This window comes from Syngnathus scovelli, chromosome 12, assembly GCF_024217435.2.
Source record: "Syngnathus scovelli strain Florida chromosome 12, RoL_Ssco_1.2, whole genome shotgun sequence".
In the NCBI taxonomy this organism is placed as follows: Eukaryota; Metazoa; Chordata; class Actinopteri; order Syngnathiformes; family Syngnathidae; genus Syngnathus; species Syngnathus scovelli.
In genome coordinates, this window is record NC_090858.1 from 13,599,042 (window position 1) to 13,616,487 (window position 17,446).

The window sequence follows — 17,446 nt, forward strand, 5'->3', positions numbered from 1 at the left end:
GCGAATGGTTGTTTGTCTCTGTGTGCCCGGCTGGCAACCAGTTCAGGGTGTCCCCCACCTACTTGCCAAGCCGAGTGTGCCCCCGCCCCCTCTCGAAAAAAAAAAACTCGTCACTTCTGGGTTGCATCAAGTCGTGTAGCTCCCGTGTGGGTTTCAAGCCCAGTGTCGGAAATTGATTCAGAATAAGAGGCTAACCTAAAGATAAAGACCCTTCGAGCTTTGTTTTGAAAATAGACCGAAAGTACAACAACTGCTTGAACGGATCAAGAAAGAAGACGGGAAGACTGCATGAAACTAAAGGATGAAAAACAAGTCGACTTGACTTCGGTAAGACGCACCAGCCCACTCATTAACGAGCGCGTTAACCAAGTCGTTACTAACTAAATCACCAAAGCGAATTCGTCGTGGTTGGAATTCCGTGGAGGACGACATTTCAACTCGGTTCCATCTGAAGAGAGCAACAGCAATGTGTACATTCTCTAGTCATTTTTTCGTTGTTTTTTAAAAAACAACTTTTTTTCCCCCTTTTTAGAGGTTTTTTTTTTTCCCGCCGCGTGCTGCTTGTTACCATGGAGCCTATCAGCCCCCAGACACCCCACCTCTCTCATTCACACGTACACGCGCGCGCATCACTGACAACCTTCCATTTGCGATAGTCAGTTATAAATAAAGCTCTGTCCTTTCACTTAACCCTGCCATACGGCACCCGCGATTTTTTTTCCTGGTGGTTTTTTTTTTTTTCAGAATAGTTTTCTTAGAGTTTCCCTAATTTCCCCGTTGTTTTTTGTAACATAAAACGTATCATGAATGTTGATCAGATCTTGAATAAGACAGTTGAGATGTTTGGTGTTGTTTTCAAGTTGGTGCTGCGCCGGTGGCATTTGAGTCGGTGTTTCGGGTGTTAGCGAAGGGGTTCGAGAATCTTTCAGACGCAAACAAGGTGAGCGGCAAGAAAAACGAAACAAAATGAATAAAGAACAGCAGCGGATGACAGACAGTGGCCTTGCACTTCGGGCTCTCACTTCTCGCCAGCCAGATGTGGCAACATGGAGGAGGCAGAGCCAAGTGTCTACGTCGCCCAGCTGAAGGCGGAGTTTGACAGCTTCGACATGGCATCCTCGGGCTTCTTAGGCGAGCAGGAAGTGACGGCGCTGTGCAGGAAGTTGCATCTGGACGCCCACCTGCCGCTCCTACTTGACTCGTTGCTGGGAGGATGAGGAGGAGCCTGCACCAGGGTGAGTTTATGCCACACGTGTGGGCCCGCATCGTGCCATTCGTCCGTCAATCCTTTTTTTCTCCATCCCTTGCTTCAAAAACACAACATAATTCCAAATTGAACCACTTTGGTTGGTAACATTCGCCAGAAATCTTAAAACAGGGCGGCGGCACCGGTTAGCACATCGCCTCCCCATTTGGCGGTGTGGCGACCCGACAAGCCGGCATCACCAAATCAAGTGAAGCGTACTAATGCACCACAAAGACCTTCATTCCCTGGAGATGCCATGAACATGAAGGAGAGCAGTCAGATAGTCCTCAAACACAAGCGAGTTTCAAGGCAAGGTTTGAAAAGCATTCTTCCACACTCCATCATTGATTAGGCGTTGATTAAGTGTCGCTGCTCCGGGTAAAATAAATCCCATTTCAAACGTTCAACAATAGAGAGGCACTCAACTGCACGGAGGGAGAGGAGCCCAGGAATCCGTCCCAAAGACGAAGGTTGCCATGTTGGCAATGAAAAAAGGCGCAAAGACGGCCGCTTTGCTTTCATCAGCAATTGGACAATATCTCCAGGTTGAACGTACGGTCAGAATGTTTGTGCCGTCCCGCCACGACTCACTTGAGTCTTTGGCCCTCAGGTGGACTTTGAGGCCTTCAAAGAGAACTTTGTGGAGGTTTTAGCTTGCTCGCAGGACTTGACGTCGGATGACGACAGCAGCTGCCTGCGGCCAGGTGAGGAGCCCTGATGCCTGGTGGCCTTGTTGACCTTCTTCTGTGTGCGTGCGTGCGTGCAGTTGTTGCCGACCAAGAGAAATCTAAGTTTGTCAAGGGCGAAAAACGTTACGGACGCCGCTCGCGTCCTGACGTGATGCTGTTCCAACTGTCGCCATCGTCGCCACAATTGCCACCGTCGGACCACATGCCGCCGCCCACCCCCGATTCCGCCCTCTCGTCGCCGACGGAGGTCGGCAGGCCCAAGATACGCCGAGCTGCTTCTCTAGACCAGTGTTTCCCAACCACTGTGCCGCGGCACACTGGTGTGCCGTGAGAGACGTTCAGCTGTGCCGTGGGACTGTCCAATATTAATTACGGAGCGCATTGTAAACAGGATCGCCAAACCACTGGTCAGTTCGCGCAAGGCCTGGTCAGCCACTTGCTAATGGTGCATGTGTGGAGAATCGGAGAATCTTGAGATTTCATATTGTGTCGATATGATTGTATTGCATCGGCACATATTCAGTTTGTGTGTGTTGCTGTGTTCTTTTTCTAACAGTGACAGACACAATGACGGTTGTGGTGCGTTTGTGGTCCGATGGAAATCAGAGAATGCACTTCAACCGGAGAACCTGAATTGGTTATTTTTCACATACGTAAAATAAGCAGTCAAGTCGAGACTCCTCGACTGTGATAGCCACTCAGCTGCTGTCAGAACAGCAGAGCGTCTTTAAAAGTGACTTTGTTCTTATTGTTGCAATATTTATAGACCTAGTCTAAAACAGTAAACAAAATCACGTTGATTCTTTTATTTTAATCACAATCACTTTAAATAGTTTATTTCTTACACCGTCTAAAACCTTTTTAAAAAACTGTCACTTTTATTTAAAAAAAGGAATACAATTCAAAGAATATTTAGTATTTATTTCTATTAAATTATTCGACTCTCCTGGCGGCTCGGTGGAGCACTGGGTAGCACGTCCGCCTCACAGTCAGGAGGGTGCGGGTTCGATTCCACCTCCGGCCCTCCCTGTGTGGAGTTTGCATGTTCTCCCCGGGCCCGCGTGGGTTTTCTCCGGGCACTCTGGTTTCCTCCCACATTCCAAAAAACATGCTTGGTAGGCCGATTGAAGACTCCAAATTGTCCCTAGGTGTGAGTGTGTGTGCGATTGGTTGTCTGTCTCTGTGTGCCCTGCGATTGGCTGGCAACCAGTTCAGGGTGTCCCCCGCCTACTGCCCGATGACGGCTGGGATAGGCTCCAGCACGCCCGCGACCCCCGTGGGGACTAAGCGGTTCAGAAAATGGATGGATGGATGGAGTTTAACAGATTTTTGTTGGCGGTATGCCGCGAGATTTTTTCCAATGAAAAGGTGTGCCATGAATGAAAAAAGGTTGGGAAACACTGCTCTAGACATTGTGGAGGTGAGGCGCTATCATGATAATGCACACACATCCCGCCTGTATCAGATAAAAGCCAACTGCAACACATCTGATTCAAATTATCAGGCTCGTTATCAGGCTTTCGCAAAGCTTTTGACTTTTTGGAATCTGGTGTGCAGGTGTAGGGACGCCTCAAAAACAGCCGGGATAGTGGCTCTTGCGGACTTACTGTTGACAAGCGGGGGTCGGACGCTTGGGCCTGTGGAAGCTTTTGCGCACACTTTTGAGTGACAGCAGGGAAGGCCGGCCAAATTTTCCCTTGCTCCCAATCCAACCTTGCCCTTGCGAGATCTGTCCCAGCACTCGCTCTCGACAACTCACTTGTACCAATCCCAAGAAAAGATGGCGCGAGTCCTTTGGATTGTTCATGAATTTGTGAAGCTACCTTTCTTTCTTGCTTCGTGACACACAACCACCAGCAGACATGAACGGCTTCCCGTTCTCGACTAATGCTATGCTAACCTCTGACCACACAGGAGCACGGCATGTTGGACCAAGTCTCACTTGCACCCTTCAAGAAGCTTCTGTGTGGCTCTGCCCCCGTCTGCTGCTCTACGCCACACAGGGTCAGACGCTTTCTCTTGCTCGAGTCACGTTACACTGCGTCAGGGCTCAATTTGTTAGTGCTTCTGCTGTTAAGCCTCTTTGAAGCCAAACGCTACGTGATGAAGGAAGGCACAACAAACAAAGATAGACAGAAACAGGCACAAATTGGACTACTCAACCCGTCCAGATCAAACTGAGAGCTCTTGTTGTGCAAACAGTTCTGCACTGCGACAGGAGAGGGCGCCACATGGATCACAAGGCAACCGGAAATAGCTGCTGCAGGTCAAGCAAAGTCCACCACCAAAAAGTCAGCCTTAAGATCACATTGATTGCGGGATGGTGACGGAAATACAATGGGCAAAGTTTCCAAGGTGCACTTGAAAACCGTCCAATCGGATGCCAGGGCCACAGCTGGTAGTCAGCCTGGCCGTTAGGGGGCGGGCGGAGCCGGTTGTTAGAGGGCGGGCGGGGCAGCCTGGCCAGGTACACAGGCTCGGCAGGTGGTCGCTCAAATGAGCGTGAGCGCCATGGCGGGCCGCGCTTTACCAAGGTGGGCCAGCGGGACTGGAAGCTCCTCCACTCAGGTCGTCCGACCTCCCTAATCTGGGTCGCGTGACTTCAGATAGGCCCGTTCTTAATCTGCCCTCATGTGCTTCTCTGGCGTTTTCTAACCGCCGTGTCGGTTGGGCATGCAGACGCCGCTGGCGCCGGAGGAAGGGTCGCTGTCGGAGAATGGGACGCTGCTGACTGCCTGGCCAGGTCCCCGAGTCCTTAGCCGGCTGGACGATGGCTCGGGATGCGCCTGCCCTGAGAGAGTGGTCGCCCTCTGGCGTGACGAGGGCATCTGCGATGCTCGGGACATCCTGCAGGTCGGTCACCTTTCTTCCACACGCATTGCCTTGAATTGCATGTGGACACTTGAGATCCGACCGCTGTGTGGGTGGAGGTCGAGCTATTCGACACAAAGCAGCAAACAATTTGAGCCGTCAAGTTGGCAAAACAAACTTGCGTCGTTCAAAGAAGCCAAGTACGTTGCCTTGGAGAGCAGCCTGCTAGCTTGATGTTAGCGAATGGAAAATGGTTTTAGTTTGCCAACCTTGCCGGCATCAATGGTCGACATTTTTTTTCTTCTGGTGGAACACCACAAAAAGAGAGATGACATAATACTTATACATCATGTCCTTCTCTGTGAGAAATGACTCGATCTATCAGCCAGTAGGAGAAAGACAGGAGTTTATTCGTCGTTGTTTGTTTCTCGATACTACACTGCCATCCAGTGGCCAAGGTGGTAACAGTAGCAGCAAATTGAATGGCAGCGTGACAATGATGACCCGTTGAATTCTGCATCGTTTATTGAATTAACGCCATTTTACATTTGGTAAAATTTGGTGGTGAAGGATACATGGGCCCGCAACAAATTCAACTCAAAGTTCAGGGAAGGCATACCTGGAGCCTCATTCCTAGACAGCAATTCCTTAATCCGGATGGGCGGCAAATTGACGGTGGCAAAGGTGCAAGTCTCCACTTTGCTTGGAGAAAGTCAGCGGTGTCGTGCATGTATTTGTGCAGACGCTGGACTTCCCGACGGAGGAGCGCGTGAGTTTGCAGGAGCTGACGTTGGCCCTGGAGAATGAACTCCGGGGCAGCGGTGACAGAATCCACCAGGTGGCGCTCATCTGCTACAAGGATGAACTCCAGCACCTGCGGTCAGTTGAGCCGCCTCGTCCCGGTCTCAACTCGCGCAGAGGTGACGGCAATGCCATGCGTTCTCAGGGCGCGCTGGGAGCAGGCGGGCGGCGAGCGCGACAAGGCCAGGGCTGACCTGGAGCGGGCAGAGTGTGTGAAACTGCGGCTGCTGCGCGAGGCGGACGAGCAGCTTGCCGGCATGGAGGCCCTCAGCCGGACCAAGATCAGGTGACCGGTGGGGAGGGGGCTCCGAAGGTGGCTGGCGTGCAGAAAAATGCATTTTGGAGCGGCTCGTGCTTTTATTTAGTCAACAAGAGTGCTGGGAACAAGCCAGAATATTTTCTAAATCTAGCCCTGGACAGCCACACACTGGCTACTCATTAGGACAGATGCTTTTGCCCACTGCACTTTCTGAGCCCACTCATGGCCGACAACTCGAGAAGGTGTCTGTGTAAAGCTAGCGTTTGGCACTGGCCATGTTTTTGCCGCAGACAGAAAAGAAACAAACAAAAAGGTAGATGGCAAAAATACCCCCCCCCCCCCCCCCCCCCCCCCCCTCTGCCTAGCCGTAGTTTGGCTTGACGCTGCTCTATGATTGGCAGAGAGCTGGAGCGGGACTTCCGGGAGCGCCTGGCGGAACAGCGCAGCCAAGCGGAGCAGGAGAGCGATGCCGCTGTTCAGCAGCTGGAACAGGAACGGCAAGAACTGCGAGAGCAACTGATTGTGTTCGGGGTGCGGGAGGCAGATCAAAGGGAGGAGTTAGCCGCTGCCGTGCAGGTGCGTCGGTCATTGGCCCCGCCCATCTCATTTTACACCCACACTGGTGTCACAGCAACTATGCGCACCAGTAACTTATAGACAATACTCGCATGCCAAGACGCGCACACTGAAACAAAGGCGTGAGAGCTGGGCTTCACTACGCAATGTCCCTTAAGGGCACACCAACACCCGACGTGTTAGACATTTTGCTTATTTCCACTTTCTCAAAGCATTTTTCCCCTGTCTTTAGTTTGTCATTTTCGTGACTTGACTGTCATACGTTGGTGAGAAAAAAAGGGAGGTTGGGCTGAGCGCTGGCGCTCTTGTTGAGCGCGTTTGAGTCCCTCGTTGCCTGGAAGGCGATGATTGTTGTTGTGATGTTTTGGTTCAGGAGAAGGCTCACTTGGAGGAGGAGGTTGCGGATGTGACGCGCAGGTTGAGTGAGGTGGAAAACTGCGTCCGGCATCTGTGCGCCGACTTAAAGCAGCTGCTGCAGCTCAAGGTGACGCAAGCGCCGCAAAAACATTTGGCACCTTTGGCACCCGAGTGTGCGGTGCCGCCGCTGCCGCTTCAAATCGGGAAGGGCGAGATGCTCTCATTTGTTCCTCGTACACGCCGTGTCGGGTGACTACTCATTAAAGATGCATGAGGAGGAGCTCTCATCTGCTCTCGCTTCAATTGGCAGTCGGGCAGGTCGGACCTTGAAGACAGACAGGCCAGACTTCTGGAAGACTGTGAGCGCCGCTGCAGAGTGAGGCTTTAATTTATTCCCTGCCGTGCGACCAGTACACCCACGCTGATGCCAGTCTTGTTTGCACCTGCCTTCAGGAGCTGCGGGACCAAAACGATGAGCTGAGCTCCGAGTTGGAGTCGCATAGGAGTCACGAGAAGAGCCGCAGAAAGTGGGTGAAGGTGGGCCGCTCTGAAGCTCCATCGAGCAGTGGCGAGTCCGACTCTGGTGAGGTCACTTCCTGTCTGTATGCCTGAATCAAGGTGTAGACATGGGGGACAACTGGGTGATTTTCTGTCAGCTGAGAATGGCTACACCTGGATGTGGATGTACTTAGCCACTGGCCACTGACTGAATGACTTTGTTGGATGAGAGCGAGGTGGACAAACAAGAGCTTGTTAGTTTGGTCGTCGCTTCAACACCACAGGATAAAGACAAAGAACCATTGAAACCCATCGCTTGGGGGTCCAGATTCTCAGGGGCTGGTTTTCTAGGTCCACAATTTGAAGCGGACAATCAAAGCAGCCTCTTCATTATTTTGTCATGTTGGCCACCCCAACTTGTGTGGCATTCAATTCCTGCATGCACACACTTTGGCACCAGTGAGTGAGCGTCCCGGCTGCAGAGACTCTGGTGTGGCTCGTGTTGAGGACCAAGTCTGATGAACAGCTTTCGGGCCTTTTGTCCTTTTCAGACCATCGTGACATGAAGCGTCGCTCATCTCCTCCTCGTCGTGCCACAGTCCACCCGGATGACACAAGTGAGTTCTCCCCATGTTCTCCTCCAAGAGCCAATCTGTCCTTTGTAGTTGCATGCGTGGAAAGCCAAATTCAGCACTGCCATCCGGTATATGGCACTTGACCTTTGGCGACTTGATCGACAGCGGCGGCCGTCAGCATCAAAACGGAATTTGCGGTGGAGAAGCTCAAGAGCAAACACAAGCAGGAGATCCAGCAGCTCAACATCCAGATGGAGACACAGGTGGACAAACGACCGGGGTGTATTCACGCTGGAGCTCCGCGTCGACCGCTCTTCCTCTCCACCTGTCCTCAGGTCAACTACTACGAGCGCAGTCTGGACAGGATGAGGCAGAGCATGGAAGTGGAACGCAAAGACATCGCTCAAGCCTTCAAGGTGAAGTGCTCACCTGCCCTGGGACGCCTCACCTGCCAGCTACATTGTATGATGTCATGTCCTGCCTTATGACCTTCCAGCTGGAGATCAGCGAGCTTGAGGATCAGAAGGCAAAGGCGGAGCATCAGGTCACGATTCTAAAGGAGGCGTTGGACAAAATTCACTATCAGCTCCAGCACAGCGTGCGGTCTTTCGAGCAAGAGCGTAGGTGAGCGAGACTGGCAGTGGCCGCAGCATTCTTGGAGGTGACTTCGGGCGGCTTCTCAGGATGCAACGGCAGCGAGCTGACTCGGAGCGGAACTTTGCCAGAGAGATCAGAAACCTGGTTCAGAGGCTGAGCGCTGAGAAGGACCAGCTGGAGGCAGAGCTTAACCTCAAGATGGACCAAGAAGTCATGATGGTCAGGTGGGCGGTGATGTCATCGTTTTGCCGTCTTTTTCTATGTTGTTGCTTTTTGATTGTGCGTTGAGTTCTTGCCATTTCTGTGTCTTGCTCGTTTGGGTTTCGTTTTTTGCTTGCTTGCTTGCTTTGCTGTGTTTGCTTTGGGACCTTCCTGTTTTGGGCGAAGGTCACTGCCTCGTGGCGTTGTGAGCAAGGAGTTGGCGCTGAAGCTTGTGCCGATGAAGCTGCATCACAGCAAAAGTCAGCGCCCACCGCCTGTTGCACCAGCTGCTCTGCCGGCAAAAGACGTGGATGGAACGGCAGGCAAAGCAGATGGAGAGAAAACCTATTCAGCTGAGGAAGAGAAGGCTGGAGGAGCAGAAAGAGCTCCAGGAAGAAAAGAGGCTGGAGGAGGAGCAGCTCCCAAGGGAGAAGGCGAGCCCCCTGCAGCAGGAGGCACAGGCCTACAGGTTCAGTTGGAGAAAGCGCAACAACAGCCGAGCAAGCCGGCTTGCGCTGCGTGGAGTGCCTCTGAACGCTCTGAAACGGGAGCCTGGAGCTGGGGAAGAAGGAGCTGGACTGCTTGAGCCTGTAGAGGCACATGACCCTGGTGAACGAGCTCGTGGCTCACGGCTCAGATTGAGATGGAAGAAACCTGACCGGCCGGGACGCCAAACATGTCAAAGACTCGGACAAGCACAAGATTAATTGACAACTTGTGGTCCCACTACTCCTGGAGCAGGAGCGCAAAGCTCCTCCGAGGTTTGTGGAGCATGACAACGCTCCCACAGACATCTATGATCATGTGATCCCGTCCCACCATGCACCTAAGACCGTCATCACAAATCCAATCACCGGCACGGGCAGCTGCACGGGCAGCTGCGTTTTATGTCTGTTCACAAAGGTGTGCTTGCCTGGCTGCCTGCAGGAACCATCTGGATGAAGCGCAGTCTGACAATGCCGCCCTGCAGGAGCATCTCTGCCTCCTGCGGCAGGAAGTTGACAAGCTGAATGATGAGGTCACCAACAAGAGGCCAGTGACAGCTGACCTGTCACACGTTGTCTTTGATTTGCTTGTTTCTCTGCTAATGGGCTCCTGGCCTGGGTTGTTCCAGGAGCAAGTTGGAGGAGCTTGAGCAGCATGGTGAGAGCAGCAGACAGGAAGTGGAGAGGCTACGCCAGGAGGTGAGAACATGCCATGTGACACACCATGACGGCTGACTCAGGGGGGCTGCCTGTCAGACGGCGGTGTACTGACAGGAAGCGATCAGTCTGAGCGGCAGGAACGCCCAACTGAGTGCCGCTAACGCAGAGCTGAGCGTGCGTCTGTGAGAGTGCCGGCAAGAGCAGGAGGTCAAGGCGAGAACAGGACACTCTGGATTCTCAAAGTTAAAGCCGTGCATCGCCCTCAGGTGCGGCAACTGCAGGAAGAGGCAGAGCTTCAGTGGGAGCAGAGGCTGTGGTTGGAGGAGGAGCATCGCGGCTGCAGGCGCAAGGTCAGCCAAATTTGCCATAGCGCTACGGCTGGGCTAGCATCGCGTACTGCAAGTCAAACATCAACTTGAGAGAAGAGTCAACTGCCACAATACAGCACTTAGGACTGCTACTTAGTCCTAAAAATAAGTAGCAGACTGCCAACATTACCTCCAAAATGAGCTTCAAACTGCTTGTCGCCATTCCCAGAAGAGCATGTTAAGGCAACATATAATGGAACAATGCCATTAACAGGCCAACGCTTAGCATTGTTAGCAAACACAAACAGTGGAGCAACACATGTAGACCAGTGGTCCCCAACCTTTGTGCCACGGACCGGTTACGTGTCAAAAATATTTTCGCGGACCGGCCTTTATATAAATAAATAATATATTTATCATCATCATCATCGGTTTAAAGTCCGTTTTCCAGGCGCCGCTGGGTTGGACTGGGTTCTTGATATGGCTTTCTTCCACCGGGAACGGTCCATGGCCATCTCGTGGTTGATGCCGAGTGCCTTCATGTCGGCTGACACGGTCGTCTGCCAGGTCTTTTTAGGTCGGCCACTGGGTCTTGTTCCCTCTACGTTATATGACATAACTTTCTTCACCCAGTCGTTCTCGTCCTTCCTCACTACATGTCCGTACCATCGCAGTCTGCCTCTCCTCACCACATCCATTATGGCCTCCGCTCCCATCTTCTTTCTCAGCTCTGCACTGGGTTTTTTTCTCCCTCATTGACACACCACACATCCATCTGATCATCCTCATTTCTGCTCTGTTTAGTTTTTCTTCGTGTTCTGTTTTCAGGGCCCATGCCTCACTTCCGTACGTCATACTACTTCTGACGCAGGCGGAGTACACTTGGCCTCTCATCTTCAGGGATGGGGCCTTAGATGTTAAGAAGGGCATGAGTTCCCTGAATTTCTTCCACCCGCTTCTCACCCTTGCAGTCACTGCTAGGTCCACCCCACCATCAGCGTTAAGCATGTCTCCAAGGTAGCAGAAGCTGTCCACCACCTCGTACATCTCCCCATCTACTATGAGCCTCTCTTGCTCAGCTGGGTCTGCTTGGGCGACTTCTCCCCTGCACCGCTTGCATTTGAAGGTCTCACTTGCAGCTAGTAGGCTGCCTTTTACTCCGCTGCATCTCCGGTGTACCCATCTCTGACAACCCTTGCACCGGATAGAGTTAGCTTGCACCCCCTTCCCGCAAACTCCACATGGCCATGCTCCTGACTGTGGTACCACTCCCAGGCCAGCACCACCGACCATGACCTTTGATTTTGCCGCATTCACCTTCATTCCTTTCACTTCCAGGCAGGTCTTCCATGCTGCTAGCTTCCTAGCTAGGTCTTCTTGACTGTGAGCCATCAATACCAGGTCATCCGCGTAGAGCAGCTCCCATGGTAGTCCACCCCTCACTCGATACCACATCCATCACGATAGCAAACAATAATGGGCTGAGCACCGATCCCTGGTGCACCCCTACCCTTACTTCAAACCCATTACTGTCGCCAACTCCTGTTCTAACAGCTGTGCATGCTCTGCAGTAGAGAGTCATCACAGCCTTAACCAGTCCCTCTTCCACGCCCGACTTCCTTAGGGCCCATCTCACCACCTCCCTTGGCACCCTGTCGAATGCTTTTTCCAGGTCAACAAAAGCGAAGTACAACCTCTTCCTCTTCTCCTGGTGTTTCTCCTGCATCTGTCGGATGACAAAAATTGCGTCTGTTGTACCTTTACCAGGCATGAAGCCATACTGCATCTTGTCCACCTCTACCCGTGACCTCACCCTCCTTTCCAACACCCTCTCTAACAACTTCATTCCATGCTCCAGCAGCTTTATGGCCTTGTATGACCCGCATGCAAGTGGGTCCCCCTTCCCTTTGAATAGCGGCACCAGGATGCTTCTTGTCCAGTCCTCCGGAATGTGCCCCTCAGCGATGACACTGTTACACAGGTCAGTCATCCACTGCACACCGATGTCTCCCGCTGCCTTTAGCATCTCTGACACCACTCCAGATGGTCCAGCTGCCTTTCCATCCTTCATGACTTTCATGGCTTTCCCCATTTCCGTTCGCGTGATCTGGCCACATTCACCCTCCACTTCGTCGCATCCCACCTCTCCATCCCAGTCATTCTCCACATTCAGCAGCTTCTCCATGTACATTTGCCATACTTCCTTCACTCCTCTGTTGTCTGTCACGATGTTGCCATCCTCATCCTTTACACAGTTTGCACCGGTCACATCACGCCTCTCCTTAACCATTTGCTTTGCTATCTTGAAAAAGCTCTTTCATCCTCTCTCACTCTCCAGTTCACTTGCAAATTCTTTCCTCTTGGTCTCTTGGGCCTCCCACAATGCTGTCCGTGACGCCCTCCTTGCTTCTACATACTGTGCTCGGTCTGCCTCCCTTTTAGATTTCTTCCATGCTTTATGGCACCTCCTCTTCTCATTCACCGCTCTTTCGACGCTGTCGTTCCACCACCATGTCTCTCTTTGTCTTGCTTTACCCTTTGACCATCCGCACACCTCCTCTGTAGCTTCAAGCAGAGCCTTCTTCATTGCCTGCCACTTGCCATCCACACCACCCGACTTCATCGTCTCCTCCTCTTCTTCTGCTATATGCTCAATGTTCTCCCTAAACTCATTTTTACTCCCTGCGCTATGTAGCTTCCACACCTTCAACTTGGGAGGATGCTTCTTAGCCCCCACCTTCTTGATTCGCAGAGTTAAGTCTCCGATGACTAGGCGATGCTGGGACACACACTCTTCTCCGGGGATTGCCTTGGCATCCCTGACCAGGTTGCGGTCCTCCTTTCTGACCGTGATGTAATCTATTGTGCTCTTGTAGCCACCCGAACTGTATGTTACTAATTTGGCTTCGTCCTTCTTGAAAAGCGTGTTGCACACCACCAGCTCCAGTGCGTCGCCGAACTCTAGGATCCTCTCTCCTTCTGCGTTCCGCATGCCGTACCCCTGTCCCCCATGTACCCCCTCAAAGCCATCTGACTCCCTCCCCACGTGTCCATTCAGATCACCTCCCAGAATTATGACCTCATTCTGGGGGATCCCTGACAGCACCATGATGGCCTTGTCCCAGAACGCATCCTTCTCATCCTGACTTCTGCCAACTTGAGGGGCATAGATTGAAATTACGTTTGTCAGGCGCTTCCCAACGATCAACTTCACAAAGATGATCCGCTCATTTACCCTGCTAATGCTGAGCACTTGATCTATCCACTTTTCAGCGATAAGTACTCCAACACCACCAGTCCCTTCATTGCAGCCTTGCCAGAAGAATTTGTACCTTCCGCTGAGTGCACCCAGCATCCTTGCACTTCGACCCTTCCATCTCGACTCCTGGACACAGCAGAAATCCACCCTTCTCCTGTGTAGAGCCTCAACCACCTCCCCGGATCGGTGCGACATGCTGCCGATGTTCCATGTAGCCACCCTAACACGTGCCTCCTGCCCCTCTCTATTCCGGTTCAGGCCTCCCCGCAGTTCATCGGGCTGAGAGCCGTCATATCCACCTGCGGTTTGGCCTCCTTTTCCATCATTCTTTTTGTCGTAGGCTGATGAAAATGCCCACGGGGTACTTAAGGCTGTACCCCGCCTCTTCTGTGTTTGTCTAGCCATACTGAGAATATTTTTGGAGCAAAAAGTTTTTACAGTCGGATGCCCTTCCTGACACCAATCCAAGGGGAAATTGATTTTCTGTAGGGGTTGACTCCCTTAGCCCATTCCTCTCCCGAGGAGCCCACTGGGCAGTGGTACTATTTAACCCATAGTTGGGGGCTGGTTCGTGGGCACCAGGGCGTGTCCACACACCGGTGGGCCTGCGTCTAGGGGCCAGACCTCCTCCGAGTCCCTTGTAGTTTTGCCTGGGTCCGTGTTGTACCCAGTTACCATGTGTCACCACGTAGAGGCACTACATAGGGCTTGCTGTTAGAGAGGCTATGTACTGGCAGGGAGAGACTTACGCACTCGGCTCTCCCGTTCGCATACTGCTAGCCAGCGGTGAGGGTTGACAGTGAGAAGTGACATACACTGGGCACTCCACCAACACACTAGACGCATCACAACAACCCGACTTGGTCTTATGAAGTCAGACACATAAATAATACATTTATATAAATAGATAATGCATTTATAATAAATATATAAATACGATGAAATAAATACGACTGGCACAAAAACGACATTTTTATTTATTTATTATTTATTAAATTTTATTAATAAAACTCACCATTACGTTGAATTAGTGGGAGCACTGAGCTTGTTTCTCAGAAACGAGCCGGTCCCATCTAGGCGTAACAATGACACCCGAAGTGGTTAAGGTTTGTCTTTTAATGCAGGATGCTTGGTCTCCAAGTGCCAAAGCAGTTTTGAAGGCTTCATTGCCTCATTAGCTAGCCTTTTGCCACATATCATGCAGAGTGGGCTTCGCGCGTCGGAGTCACCTGTGGCGATAATCCATATTTTAAGTCGTAGCGTCTGCTTTTGTCTCCTCATTGTGCTTTTTTCCCCTTTCCAAAGAAGCTTTCCAAACATCTGTTTCTTGCTCATTTTTGCTCGACTGAGGTGACATGTCACGTGACTGAGACGAGCGTCTTGACCTGAACCAACGGATGTAATTGGGAGAGAATCACCAATTTTTTTTATATTTTTCTAAATAAATTTGTACTTGGCGCACTGGGTAGCACGTCTGCCTCACAGTTAGGAGGGTGCGGGTTCGATTCCACCTCCGGCCCTCCCTGTGTGGAGTTTGCATGTTCTCCCCGGGCCCGCGTGGGTTTTCTCCGGGCACTCCGGTTTCCTCCCACATTCCAAAAAACATGCTTGGTAGGCCGATTGAAGACTCCAAATTGTCCCTAGGTGTGAGTGTGAGTGCGATTGGTTGTCTGTCTCTGTGTGCCCTGCGATTGGCTGGCAACCAGTTCAGGGTGTCCCCCGCCTACTGCCCGATGACGGCTGGGATAGGCTCCAGCACGCCCGCGACCCCCGTGGGGACTAAGCGGTTCAGAAAATGGATGGATGGATGGAAATTTGTACTCATTTTTGCTAGCTTTGCGGGCTCGACTGGGGAAACGTATCACGTGACCGGGACGAGCGTGTTGACCTGAATTAATTGATCGTCGACACGTTTGTTTTTTTTTTCCTGTGCGGCTTGGCGACCCGGTACCAAGTGATCCACGGACCGGTACCGGTCCGCGGCCCGGTGGTTGGGGACCTCTGATATAGACAGCTAATTTGTATTATACACACGGGCCTACATACTTTAAGATCTATGAAAATTAGCTTGTATGACAGCATCTTACTGAGTCTGGAGTAGAAGTCGATTCTTCAGCGGCTTCTGCATGACTGCCGTTGGCCAAGGTGGATGCACCTGAAGCAGCACAAATTGGATTGCAGCACAAAATCATAATGCACAATGTGTCAAATTCTTTTCATTCTACTTATAGTCAAAGTCCCCCTCCCCACATTATTTTTATTTTAATTTGAAAAAAAAATGTATATGGGGCCACCACTGTGCGATAATGGTGTCTCTTGTCGAGGGGAGAGGCTTGTGGCACCATACAACATTTTTTGGTGGGGATGCGAAGGCCCACGCTCGTACACCATCGTATGATTCTCGGCACCTCAGCTGGGCGAGATGGAGGCGGATGACAGGCAAATGATGAAGGCAGAGCTCCGGAGAGACGACGCACTTGGCGACAAGAAGGTACCTCATGTGACATGTAATATAAGTGCATGACGCCTTGAGCGGTTTCACGTTGCAGGCGGAGCGTTGCAGAGTCGCAGAGGAGCTCGGCCACACCCAAGAAGTGTCCGACCTGCACAGTATGCTGAGCGATTCCCACAGGATGGTGGGGATGGCCGAAACTTGCGCCGCCACGTGATTCGCTGCTGAACACCTTTGTTTGGTATGACGGCAGGTGCAGGAGGCGGAGTCCAACAGAAAGTTGATGGACAACAAGCGGCAAGACGAGCACAACCGGCAGCTGCTTGAGCAGGTTGGAGTGTGCACTCATGCGTGCCGAATGCGGATGTGTGTGCGTGTATGTGCGCCGAACGCGCACGTGTGCGTGTTCAGGTGCAGCAGCTGCTGGAGGAACAACAGATGCTGAGCACACAAGTGGCACACATGCAGGGCCAGGATGCAGGGCGATGGGGAGGTCGGACAACGTTGGTCATCGTTGCACTCACGAATCTTGTGGTAATTTCTCCTCCTCGCGCAGACCCAAGCAGCATTCGGTATGGTGCAGCAGGAAGGGGCAGAGCTCAGGGAGAGGGTGACGTGGCTGCTGGCACGGCTGCAGGAGGAGCCGATGCAGAGTCGGCGGCTGGAGGAGCTACAGCTCTGTGATCGCCAGAGCGCCGCGCACGTCAGCCTTAAGGAGGTGAGCTGACCACTCACTCAAATGCCCCGACTGTTAACTTGGTGCTAACGAGAACTTGCGTTGCATGCAGGAGCAGCACGGGAAGGCGCTGGCGGCCCCGTGGCAAAGCACGCTGGAGCTGGAAGTCAAGCTGAAGGCTTCTCATGCCATTCTGCACAAGAAGGTCCAGCAACTCCAACAGCAGGTCAGCGGCACAAGCGGCCCATGTGCATCAGGAAGAACAAGCCTCGAGAAAAAAGCTGGTGGCCTGTCCTAGCGGGTAAACCCTAGGGGTGCCGTAAGTTTGGCCTTCCACAAAATCCGATTGACGGACGCGTTCCGTTGAGTGCCAAATTGGCCGAAGGGCAGAAATTGGAGCAAACACCTTCACATTCGGATTGGCATCAACTGTCGAGATTGTGGAAAGCACAGCTTGGCTGCATTTGATGACAAGCCCACGCCTGGCCGAGATCCCAAGGAGCTTGTCTCTCAGCGGCGCTCTCGCCCACAGGTGGCCAAGAATGTCAAGTCGAGCCAGATGTTGAAGGAGCTCTACTTGGAAAACTCGCAGCTGATGACAACGCTGCAGCTCACAGAACGGCGCCATCAAAAGGCTCAGAAGGACAACATGGTGCTGGAGGAGAAGGTGGGCGCTCTCAACCGGCTCCTCAGGGACATGGTGTCTGCAGCACTTCTCACCTAGAGCTCACGTCCTCTTGCGGGTGTCTTCGTCACCACTCTGGACACCAGGCTCCTCCAAAAGGCGCTTTTTACCCTCTCACCTTATAATAAATTAAAGTGGTTTTGGCAGCAGCGGGTGTCGGCCAAGGATGCCCTTCTTCCCTCCATCCGCTCTTTCTTCCAGCTTTATCCCCGTTTGGATTTGTGATGACCAGCTTACATTCCAATTAGTCACACATTCTAATTGGCAGCCTCGCATTTGGACCCATAGCAGAAATATTGCAACACTTGTGA

At 52.2% G+C, this 17,446-nt stretch overlaps 1 protein-coding gene across 5 annotated transcripts; it reads left to right on the plus strand.

The window, feature by feature from the left end:
* The first annotated feature begins 103 nt into the window (after window positions 1-103).
* ninl (ninein-like) lies at window positions 104-17,284 on the plus strand. Of its 5 annotated transcripts, none has more exons than XM_049735261.2 (26): window positions 104-327; window positions 861-940; window positions 1,033-1,235; window positions 1,857-1,950; window positions 3,850-3,939; window positions 4,615-4,788; window positions 5,489-5,625; window positions 5,693-5,833; window positions 6,208-6,382; window positions 6,756-6,866; window positions 7,050-7,115; window positions 7,193-7,322; window positions 7,789-7,854; window positions 7,978-8,075; window positions 8,148-8,228; window positions 8,309-8,436; window positions 8,496-8,633; window positions 9,538-9,642; window positions 9,725-9,794; window positions 10,022-10,105; window positions 15,736-15,813; window positions 15,872-15,958; window positions 16,028-16,105; window positions 16,331-16,492; window positions 16,563-16,751; window positions 16,983-17,065. In XM_049735261.2, the coding sequence occupies exons 4-25, from the start codon at window positions 1,924-1,926 to the stop codon at window positions 16,746-16,748; spliced, it is 2,412 nt and encodes an 803-aa protein (XP_049591218.1). In that variant the 5' UTR covers window positions 104-327; window positions 861-940; window positions 1,033-1,235; window positions 1,857-1,923; the 3' UTR covers window positions 16,749-16,751; window positions 16,983-17,065. The 5 variants fall into 5 exon arrangements, with proteins under 5 accessions (XP_049591218.1, XP_049591213.1, XP_049591214.1 ...); XM_049735256.2 differs by having other exon boundaries at window positions 106-327; window positions 16,563-16,676; window positions 16,983-17,284; XM_049735257.2 differs by having other exon boundaries at window positions 106-327; window positions 1,037-1,235; window positions 16,563-16,676; window positions 16,983-17,284.
* Window positions 17,285-17,446: the final 162 nt, after the last annotated feature.

Coding starts and splice junctions, on each gene's coding strand:
- ninl (XM_049735256.2), top strand. CDS start 1,924: ATGACGACAGCAGCTGCCTGCGGCCAG. Junction 8,076..8,147: donor ACATCCAGATGGAGACACAG/GTGGACAAACGA, acceptor ACCTGTCCTCAG/GTCAACTACTACGAGCGCAG. Junction 8,437..8,495: donor TCTTTCGAGCAAGAGCGTAG/GTGAGCGAGACT, acceptor GCGGCTTCTCAG/GATGCAACGGCAGCGAGCTG.